Below are 11,628 nucleotides of genomic sequence, written 5' to 3' on the forward strand. Positions count from 1 at the left end.
CTATAGGGCCTTCTGCACTGGATGAATTCTACCCACAGACTTGGAACAAATGATATACTACTATTAAAGTTTGCGCACCATGGTTCAGTTAGACAGCATTTAAGTCCCATCTGTGAAATGCAAATTCTAAAACAGGGGTAGGCAACCTATGGCACACATGCCGAAGGCAGCACGCGAGCTGATTTTCACACTGCCTGAGTCCTGGCCACTGGTCCACGGGGCTCTGCATTTTAATTTAATTTTAAATGAAGCTTCTTAAACATTTTAAAAACCTTATTTACTTTACATACAACAATAGTTTAGTTATATATTATAGACTTATAGAAAGAGACCTTCTAAAAACGTTCAAATGTATGACTGGCACGCGAAATCTTAAATCAAAGTGAATAAATGAAGACTTGGCACACCACTTCTGAAAGGTTGCCCACCTCTGTTCTAAAAGTATCAAGGTAAAAATGTTCACCTTGTGTGAATGAACCATGTCAATCAAAGCAATTCTGCTCTCCTGCATCTTAAACAAACCCCGCCAAAGTGCAGAAAAATTCTGCTACCTCAGCTTTCACACCTCTGAGGCTCAAAAAAATATTTGCTGTTGAGGATTTAAAAAACGTTGGACAGTATCATTAATTGGCATGCAGCATAATCAAGTACACACAGTGGTATTACACAGAACAATTGCATTGTTGCGTTTCTGGTTATTAAAATCTAAACGCTCTGAGAGCCACAGGCACTCTGAACATGGATATTGCTGCTGAATTGATGTGTAATGTCAGTTTCTAGCATGGGGAGTCACATGAGTGACCAGTCCCCTCCACCAAGACACTTGCTCTCATGATCAAGGCTTGTTACTCATTCTCTTGTTCTCAACTCAGCTAAAGTCATCTCCAAGTGTTTATAAGGCAATGGAATCCAAGGGATCTGAAAACCAAAGATTCCTCTGCTTCTCTGGTGTCCCTCCTCCAACCTCTCCACCTTATAAACTCCTGCTAATTGCTGGTAAACATCTTTCCATCACCACTCCTTAGAATGAGATTTGTTTTTAAGTATAATTGCTTAAGTGAAAACAACAACAATCATACATTTTATATCAATCGATTAGCTCAGAAAAATGTCCTGAATCCCACCTCCGCACAAAAACATTCCAGTGAATACACCCGAACAGATGGAACCTGCCACCGTATTTCCTTTGTAAAGAATCTATTTGCTGCTGAGCAGCTAAAACACTGCAACAAATTATTTGCTCTTAAAAAAAAACAACAACCAAACCCACCATCATATAAATTCCATTTTTTACAATTTTGGTCTGGAAGTCAGGATAAGGCATAACCTACTCAGAACTTGAAGACAGGTTTTTCCTTAATCACTCTCCTCCGGCTGCATGCATACAATCTCTGCAGTTAATCATGCAGTCAGAGAACATACCTTCTAAGCATCTGTCCTGAATTATATAAATCAGATCAACTGAGTGATACACGGTTTTTATTTCATCCTTCCAATAAGGAAGGGACCAGAATAATGGAGACTCTTAAACACTCAAGAAATATTGATGCAAGACATTTGCTTACCATTCCATACACTCCTTCACTGCTTGTGTCAAAGCCCCTTAGGATATGTCTCTATTGCAATTAGACACCTGTGGCTGGCCCATGCCAGCTGACTCCCAAGGGACTGTTTAATTGCACATGTTTGGGCTCCGGCCTCACTAGGGCCCCAGCTCCAGCCCAAGCCTGAATGGCTATATGGCAATTAAACAGCTCCCTAGCCCTAGCCCCACCAGCGTGAGTCAGCTGGCATGGGCCAGCCACGGGTTTTTAACTGAAGGGTAGACATATCCTCTGATCTAAATAGCAAAAGGTTCTTCAAATTCATACTGAATTGGAGTCTGTGAGGACACTTAAAACAATTCACATCCTTCAGAGATGCATCAGATTAAAATGGACTATCCCTAGCACTAGAAGTATTTTCTGCATGACATTGGACTTATTAAAAAGGCTGAAGTTTCTTGAATATCCATTTGGAACATAAGCAAACACTTGAAAGCTCTGCAAATAAACTCAGCTTGCTTAGAGTGGTGACCTTAATTATTTTAACGGACACTTTGGGAAAGCTTAAGATTTCAAGAAGTTATTGTATGAACTGTCTGACTTGCACAATAAGCAATACATACAATATTGAGCTGTGTCTCATGTTTAGCTATTCAAAGCTACAGCCGGTTTCTGCTTGTTCAAACCCACAACTGAAAAATTCTAACCTAAGTTCTCCACTGTTCACTTTGCTGCTTAAGGCTTGTTTGCATATATGCTCATCAAGTGGGGTCTTGGCATCTCAGAACAGAATAAAAAGACTAAAAAGTTAAAACAGCAGGGGCGCGGACTGGTGTTTTAAATCACAAAGATTACCTTGAATTGGATTTGAGGTCATTGGAAAATGACAGGTCACAACCCTCTTTTCACTACTTGCATCCGAAGAAGTGGGTATTCACCCACGAAAGCTCATGCTGCAAAACGTCTGTTAGTCTATAAGGTGCCACAGGATTCTTTGCTGCTTCTACAGAACCAGACTAACACGGCTACCCCTCTGATACTGAACCCTCTTTAGGCTCCCTTTGCCAATTTTGTTTAGGCTGTGAAGGAATACCTTGGCTTGAAATGACAAAAAATGAGTGATTTTAACTTTACTTTACTTTGAAAATATGCAGTCACAAAGGACAACTGTGTGCCATTCTATGATCAGCATTATTCCTAGGAAACGTAAATTTAATGCTTATGAAAAGTGAGTGTTTTTTGACTCTGTCCATGCCAAAAACAGTTCAGATGCTGTTCAGATATCGCATACACTCCTGTTAGTACACTGGTGACATATCTATTGCTCCTAGAATGGTTTAATCTGAAACTGAGACTGGAAGTCAGACCAATCTGTGTGTCAGTTTTGTGATGTAGACCTGCTGACGACCAGATTGAGAATTAAATCACTTGTGTGACTTATACCTGATCTGACCCAGAATAAAAGCTCATGCCATAAGCCATTACTTCACCTATCCCTGAGCCTAAAATTCAAGAGACACAACAGACTTATGTAAATTAATTGGGGCATTTTAACAACATGATCAAACCAGTGAATTAATTCACAATATTTGCCTAAATGCCACATATTTCCTTAAATGTCATAAGTCCAGAAAATGCAGATGTTCTCAAATGCTTAAAACAATTCAATTAAATAATGAGTTTTTAAATAAGGTGAAGCAGATGAAAAGGTTGGCAATATCGGTTTGGTTTCCATATAATATGACGTGAGAAATCCATTTTCAAACCAATCAAATAGCATTCACTGAGTGGATTTGGCGAACTGTAGCATTCATTCACAGAAGTTTGGGATTTGTAGCACTGACTCAGAGAAAGGTGGAATGTGTTCAGGTTGTGAGCAAGCTTCAGACAGACAGACTTCTGACCCATGCACCTTGATTCTGAATTATAACTCCACCGCTGTTCCAGTCCTGAATCAAAGTGTGCTGCATGGCGGTTTGGTGACGCAGAATGAGGCCACTGAATTCTTTTTACTCGTCACCTAAATCACATTCAGAAGCAGGCTTCCAGAAGTACTTTAAACACACTGCATCAATGAACTCCAAAGCCACGGAGTCCGACTGATATCTTTAGTTCTTCCTATGATCTTTATTCCTTCATTCCAATGTTGGCTTTGACTGGGAAGTAAGTCTTCTTAGGCATGTTGGATGCATGTTTTCAGATAGTCCTGACCAAGAGTTTCTATGTCATTCACACACACTGCATTTAAAACAAATTTACAATATAGTTTAACAGTCTTTAGAAGCTTAAAATGCATGACACCACCTGTTCCTTCAATATCATGCTTATTCTCATCCAAAGTCCAACTCATCTTCATTCTAGTTGCTTGCTGCTTTCTGATTTCTGGTCCAGCCTGCTCTTGTTACTCTTTACCATGTAGATGAAGTAAGCAAGCGTCTCCTTCTCGTTCACAGGGATATTTCTGAAGTGGCGGCTAATAGTCTAAACATTAAAAAAAAAAAAAGGCAAATTCTTGAATTAAATGCAGAAATAAGCAGAGCTAGTTTGGTCTTTGTTCATCCTGACATTGATTTAAGGCTGTCAAGTAAAACACACTTTTATGCAAATATGCACTGATTTGGTCAGTCCTCATTTATCCCTTCACTGTAGCTAGAATGTGCATATGAGCAGAGAGCTGTCTTGCTAAATCAACAATTTCAGCAGCCAATTCACAGGTGGAATTTGGAAGCCAGAAAGTCCTGCTTTCCTAGGAAAGCACTACAACAAGCTAGTTTATTAGTTAGCAGTAGAAACCATCCCCCCGATCCATTCCGTGCCAAGTTTGCTTGGAGAGAGTTTCCCCACAACTCAGTATTTTAAAGAAGGGTGAAGGAAAGCTATCGCCAAGCCATCCAAAAGAGAGAGAGACTTGGCAATGTAAACAATGCAGCTTCAATGGACCTTTGTCCACATTAAAACATGTTGGGGAAGCTTTCATCAAAGGAACTGAAGGGGATCCACAACAGAAAAAAAAGCTAGGGCTGCTACCTCAAACTTTAGTAGAAACCCTGGATGGTTAGGTTGCTTTTCTCATCCAAAGGATAAATCTAATGTAAAAAGGGTCTTGTTGGAGCAGGATTAGGAGATGTGCTTTCCCCTATGGTGAAAACATCTTTCAGTACCCAACACAACTCCAGAATTGGTTTTTGACGCAGGCTGAACAATATGAATCACTCCAAGAAGACTTATGGAAGTTTGAGTTTTCCTTACGGTGGGTTAGAAGCAGATGTCTAAGAGCCTCAGGCAGAAGTGATTCAAGCATGGGAGCTGGACGAGGATCCAGCGTAGGGTCAAAGCTGCTCAAACTTCACAGGAAATCTGGGAAGTGTGTGACAATTTTAAGTTAGGCTCCCCTTAAGGTTAATCTCTGCTTGCATAATAGTTTTGCTGGGGATATTACTGTAAATGTGCTTCAGTACATAGCTCTTGCCAACAAGAGGGAGTTGAAAGACTGCATACTAGTTAGGTAGAACACTACAAATATATGATATACCAATGAGGATCTACATCCCACCCGTCACCTTCCTACTCCATGCCATACACTGTACAACATCATCAACATTCATTCTGTACTCTACTCTGAAAATGAGCAAGAAAACATTTTACAAAGCTGCCAGAACTTTGGGTGCTGTATGGTGGTAAGAGTCCAGGGCCTGCAAGAAACACACAGTGCAATTTCCACAGAGGTAAGGTTAACCTGATGAGAGTAGAGCTTCCCTAGGAATATGTTCAGGTGAAATCAGGGCAGGAGTGGGGATTCTGTAACATTGGCCTGAAGCAGAACTGCTTTGAACATTAGACTATCTGTTAAAGACACTACATCTATCTGCAGCATTGCTTGTATAAAAGAGCTACCCAAACTCTTGTCTCAAGTGGAGGACTGAAGGAGGAGACAGCTCTTTAATGGCTTATTAAGAACATAAGAACGGCCATACTAGGTCAGACCAATGGTCCATCTAACATGGTATTGTGTCTTCTGACAGCAGCCAATGCCAGGTGCTTCAGAAGGCATGAACAGAACAGGCAACCACTGAGCGGTCCATCTGGTCACCTACTCCCAGCTTCTGGCAGTCAGAGGCTCGGGACACCCAGAGCATGGGGTTGCACCCCTGACCATCTTGGCTAATAGCCACTGATGCACCTACCCTCCATGAATGTACCTAATTATTTTTTAACCCAGTTTTGCTTTTGACCTTCCTGACATCCCCCGGCAATGAGTTCCACAGGTTAACTGTGTGTTGTGTGAAAAAGTACTTCCTTTTGTTTGTTTTAAGCCTGCTGCCTATTAATTTCATTGGGTGACCCTTGGTTCTTGTGGTATTCATGCTTTTATAGTCCTCTATCATATCCCCTCATAGCCATCTCTTTTCCAAACTGAAAAGTCCCAGTCTTATTAATCTCTCTTCATAGGCAACCTTAATAATTTTTGTTGCCCTTCTCTGTATTTCTTCCAATTCTATTTATCTTTTCTGAGATGGGGCAACCAGAACTGCATGCAGTATTCAACATGTGAGAGTACTATGGAAATATATAGTAGTGTTATGATATTTTCTGTCTTATCTATCCCTTGTCTAATGGTTCCTAACATTGTTTGCTTTTTTGACTGCCGCTGCACCCCAAGTAGATTTTGGTCTAATGAAAGAATCCCTTTCCCTCTTTGTCTCTGTTAGAACATGTGTCAGGAGTTTGGTTTTACAGCTGTCACCAACTAATAACTTGAAAACTGGTAAATACGCAGGGCAATAGGAGAATCCATTTCCTAATTCTATTCACTCTGCCATCATTAATCATTCACTTTTTAATGAAATAGCAGGATGGGAAGAAAGGAGTACAAACAACAACTACTGCAAAATGTTCCTCAGGATCCTTCTCATGGGAAGGAGAATATGCTTATAGCCTTCTGCTGGGGCAATTCACTGGAAACCAGCAGCAGAGCATCTGGTATGTACTAGTGATAGAGTCAGTGCACCCACTAGTGTCCAGAAAATGTATGTCAGGTTGGGGGAGCAAAAAATACATTTTTTTTCTGTTATAAAAAGCAACTCCCCACACCCTCGCTTACTTCTGCTAGCTGAGCCTTATTGAGGCCAGGCCTGGTCTGTAACTTGTAATGTCTTTTGTACCGTCGCAGCGTGTTCACTTGCAGCTGGAACAGGTCAACCTGGAAAACAGATGCAGGATGACTGGGGTGCAGATGCATCTGAGGAGAGTATCTCAAACTGGCACTTACTAACTCAACAGGACGGCTCTGTCTGTATTCAGAGCCGCATATGCTTGCTTTAGTGACAAATATATGTCTATTTTTTATTCTTGTTAATGCTGCAGAGCCAAAACAGTCTCAAGGAAGAGAAATTCTGTTCTGGCTCATACACCACCACAGAACTGTTAGCCAATTTCCAGCTGTAAGGCCAAATTTTGCTCTCAATTACACCTCTGCATCCTCAGCAATCCTTTCACTTGTAAAGGGAGTGAATGATAAGCAGGTCATTTACATACAAAGAGTCCCCCAGTGCCATTTTTAGAGTTGTTTTTCAGAGAAGAACCACACTAAGAATTAGAGAGTTACTAACAGAAATCACACTCATTGCCGTTCCCCCAGAATTTAGAAACTTGTGGCTGAATACCATCTTATTACCCACTGAGCAAAGGGCTCCTGTCACAAACTGTTGGGTTTCAGGGCACTGTGAAGCAATGAACTCAACCAGGGATATTTCAAAATCTAAACGTATAATTTCTACAGAGTGAGTGTGAGAAAAACCTGCACAAAGGGCAGTCAGAAAGTGTACACTTCAACAACAGACCAGATGAAGGGAACTTTAAATGGAAATTGCAAAACTCCTTCTTATGTTTTAAACTATGTGTTGAATGTCACTTAACTTTTGTTATCTGCAGCATATGGCACAGAAATTTAGTTTTGTTACTAATGTTTTTAGGAACTATGACGTCCTGCCAGCTGGATTAACTAAGCAACTTTCTAGCATGTCAGGTATGAGAAACACCACTAAAGCAAATGAGCCAGCCCAGAAGGATTCTGTTAAGTAATTATTTCAATTTATTATTGTACCACACTAAAAGTGTGCTCAATGCCCAAAAAAGTACAAATAATAATACCACCAGTAGATCTCAAAGCACTCTACAAAGGAGGTCAGTTTCATAACCCCATTTTACCGACGGGGAAACTGAGGAATAGGGAAATTAGATTAAATAAGATAATGTGGCTCTTGTCTTAAAGATTTTATAATTTGTTTCATGGTTTGAGAAATATTATTAAATAATGCTACACTGGGATGTAAAAAATATTGTACATATTTCAAAGCTGCATAACATCTTTGAATGTTGGTTAGTTAAGCCCACATACCATAGTGGAGATTCTGAAAGCTGTGACATCCTAGAATGATGTATGCTGGGTTGTGGCACCAATCAGGAATCATGCAGTAGGACTTGATGTGCATTAATTTTTTTTTTTGAAGTGTGTATATGCTGACTACCCCCTTACTTGTTGTTTAGGCATTCTCTATTAGAACTGGATGAAATTTTTCAACTGAATAATAAATTTGCTGAAAAATGTAGTCTCAGGGCAAATGAAACTATTCACGATTTTTTTAAAAATGTAAAAGTTTTGTTTTGAAATTTGGATAGATTTGTTTTTTAAAAAGCACTAAAAATAAAAGCAAATTAGTTTAGGGTCTAATGAAACATTTTGTTTGACCCAAAACCAATTATTTTCATTTTTGTTTTAGCAAGAAAAAAAACAAACACACACCACATTTCTGTTCAAAACAAAATTAGTTTTATTTATTTATTTAGCTGGGTTGGCCACTGAATTGAAAAATCAATTATTTTCTCAGTTCTACTCCCTTAAGATAAAATTGTAGGCTTGGCCTTCTTTTCCACAAATCTTTGCAATTCCCCTTTTATAGAAAGTTCTAAGTGGACACGTACATAGAAGAAATCTAAGAAAGCCAGGAACTGGGTCATCCCAGGGTGATGAAAGAAAATGGAATATGCTCACGAAACAAAATCAGAAAAATCTCACTCAATATAAAAATTATTCGTGAAGACACTGTTACTTCCATAAGAATTTAGACAAAGTTTCAATTTCGCTGAAAGAAAGACAGTCTTGGCAGCTATATGAAAGTGCTCAAATGTCCCTATTTCATAGATTTGGCAATAGCAGCCAACATTCGCTTGTGTAAGACACTTACCTCTGGGACATCCATCTCATGCTCAGGAGAGTCTCCTCCATCATCGCTAGTTTTCCTCTTCCTTTTGTTTCGCACACTCTGAATGAAATTCTTGTGGAAATCACAAATGTACAGATGCCTTACCTAAGAGTAAAAAGTGAGGAAAAAGCAAAGTCTTTAAGGTGCCACAAGTACTCCTGTTCTTTCAACCAGAGTAGTTATTGTATAAAATAAACCTGTATGAGTACGATTATAAAGAAACAATACACAGTGCTAACGAGGCCAATTCAATTAAGGTGGAAGTGGCCTATTCTCAACAGTAGATTACTTTTGTAGTGCTAACAAGGCCAATGCAATATAGGTGGACCTTAATTGAATTCGCCTTGTTAGCACTTTCCCCCCTGCTTGGTAAGGCAACTCCCATCTTTTCATTATATATATATATATATACACACACACACATATACACACACACACAGCTTACTGTATTTTTCACTCCATGCATCTGATGAAGTGGGTTTTAGCCTATGAAAGCTTATGCCCAAATAAATTCGTTAGTCTCTAAGGTGCCACAAGGACATCTTCTTCTTTTTGCTGATACAGACTAACACGACTACCACTCTGAAACTTTTAAATAGAAACTTTCTCCATAAAGATATGGCTGTTGAGCTCAAATGTATCTTCCACCCAGCGAGGGACTCATTTATAGGCTTGACTGACAGATGTCACTTAGCATTATCACTAATTGGTTGGCAGCAGATAAGCCTGCTGGATGCCAACCAATAAAAAAGCTTGCAATTTTTTTCATATAAAAATGATTGTGTCAACTGTTCAGTTAGATGTGACAGTTTTTAAATTATTGCCTCATGGGAACAGTTTGAAGCTTTACTTATGTAAATATCTCCCAAAGGGTTGGGATCTGTGGAATTAAAGTTACCTCTTTAGTAATAGCAGGAAAGAATCCTGTGGCACCTTATAGACTAACAGGATTCTTTGCTGCTTCTACAGAACCAGACTAACACGGCTACCCCTCTGATACTCTTTAGTAATGACAGCATTCACAAGTACCTAAGTGGTACTACTGCCTCCAAAACTAAGAGAAAGTGGCCTTTTCTCTATCCTTCCACACAACATGCTCACTGGAATGCAAGATGCTTCTCTCCTAGCATGTATCATCTGGACGTCCTTTTAAATCTCTCACTACTTTACTAGCTCTACTTCTCAGTTAATCACCAGTTGATCTCTCTCTCTCCCTCTCCTTCCAGACTGTTTCTCTGTCCTCTACTTCTTTTACGACATTAGTAGTTATATTATTTACATTTGTAAAATTGTTTGGAATAAAGCCTGCAAAATAAGTGTCACATTAGGTATACCATACACACAGATCACTACTATTCCTATTCCTTTGAGAGAGGGAAAGAACCCTAGCCTCGTCAATCCGGTGGCTTCAACGTTGCCAATGTGGCTTCGATAAACACAACTTGCACTGTTCAACGCACGATGTCTCTCTTCAGTTTGGTCCCAACTGCCATGCAATGTCAGGTAGAACTGCAGGCTGATACCAAACTGTTGCATAAGGCTCCTGTGCACTGTAAAGCAGATGCTGGGTTCCACCCCAGAAAAGACCACACTGCAGTGGCCCATGAAGTTGGCAGAGCGCTGGCAGAAGCCTTCGGGCTACAGAAAGGCAAGGCAAGGCAACCACCGGATTCACAGCCAGGCTGCAACTCACACTTTTGTCAATGTCCAGCTTGAGCTTCTTCTGGGAGATGCTCTTCTGGATCCTCTTGCTGAAGGAGGCATTGCCGGCCGGGCGGACGCAGCGGTCCCCGTCATCAATCAGGCAGCAGCTCTGGCCGTAAAAGGGGGCAGCGGGGGGCCCATCCCGGCTGTCCTCCTCGGTGCTGAAGCCATTCATCGCCCAGCCCAGCCAGGACAGTAATGGCAGGGAGACACCCGATGCCTCCCAACGGCTGAGACTGTGATGCTGGCAACGAGAGCGCCTCTAACACCCAGCGCCCCCCAGGGGGGCCCCTAGAAACTGCCAGCAGGGGCCAGCCCCCCCGGGGCCCTTAGAAACTCCCGGCACCGTCCCAGCCCCCCCCCACAGGGGCCCCTAGAAACTGTCGACAGGGACCAGCCCACAGGGGCCCCTAGAAACTACCGGCACCGTCCCAGGGGCCCCTAGAAACTGCCGACAGGGCCCCCTAGAGACACCCGGCACCCTCCCCTGCCCCTTATCCCAGGGGCCCCTAGAAACTCTCAACGCCCCCTAGAAACACCCGTCAGCGTCCCGGGCCGCCCCAGGGGCCCCTAGAAACTACCGCCTGGGCCACCCCGCCAAGGGTCCCTAGACACACCCGGCAACGCCCCCGGCCCAGCCGGGCGAGGAGCCGGCGAGCGCCCCCCGGCTCTCCGGAGGCGGCGCTGCCGCAAAGCGGAGGCCAGGCCAGGCCGGGGCAGGCCCCGAAGCGCCGCCACCACCACCGCCGCCGGGACCCCGCACACAAAAACCCTGCCCGCCCCGCCTCCTCGGCAGAGGAAGTACCGCCCCCGCGCCCGCATTGGCCGGCGGCGCCCCCGGGGCGGGGTTCCGCCACCGCTAGCGCACCCCATTGGCGGAGGTGGCTGCCCGTCCCCGGCGCTTGGCCGCTTCCTGCGGAGCGGGACGCCGGTTTCTGCGGGCGGCGGACGGGCCTGGCCTCGGGCACCGTCCCCCCCAGCACCGGGCCCCCCCCCGCGCTCAGGGTGACAGGCCCAGCCCCCCCCTCAGAACCGGCCCCCGCGCTCAGGGTGACAGCCCCAGCCCAGTCCCCCCTCAGACCCGGCCCCCCGCGCTCAGGGTGACAGCCCCAGCCCAG

The 11,628-nt window shown here is 43.0% G+C and overlaps 1 protein-coding gene across 1 annotated transcript; it reads right to left on the reverse strand.

Annotated features, from left to right (window-relative positions):
• Positions 1 to 373: 373 nt before the first annotated feature.
• Positions 374 to 11,275, reverse strand: SAP30L (SAP30 like). The gene is made up of 4 exons (XM_039486497.1): positions 10,500 to 11,275; positions 8,789 to 8,911; positions 6,646 to 6,744; positions 374 to 4,025 (listed from the first exon to the last, which is right to left on the reverse strand). Exons 1-4 carry the CDS (start codon positions 10,683 to 10,685, stop codon positions 3,897 to 3,899), a joined length of 537 nt encoding a protein of 178 aa, XP_039342431.1. The 5' UTR covers positions 10,686 to 11,275; the 3' UTR covers positions 374 to 3,896.
• Positions 11,276 to 11,628: the final 353 nt, after the last annotated feature.

The sequence above is a fragment of the Mauremys reevesii genome, linkage group 8 (assembly GCF_016161935.1).
Source record: "Mauremys reevesii isolate NIE-2019 linkage group 8, ASM1616193v1, whole genome shotgun sequence".
Classification (NCBI taxonomy): domain Eukaryota; kingdom Metazoa; phylum Chordata; order Testudines; family Geoemydidae; genus Mauremys; species Mauremys reevesii.

Coding starts and splice junctions, on each gene's coding strand:
- SAP30L (XM_039486497.1), bottom strand. CDS start 10,685: ATGAATGGCTTCAGCACCGAGGAGGACAGCCGGGATGGGCCCCCCGCT. Junction 8,912..10,499: donor AGCTGGACATTGACAAAAGT/GTGAGTTGCAGC, acceptor TTTTACTCTTAG/GTAAGGCATCTGTACATTTG. Junction 6,745..8,788: donor ATGAGATGGATGTCCCAGAG/GTAAGTGTCTTA, acceptor TCTGTTTTCCAG/GTTGACCTGTTCCAGCTGCA.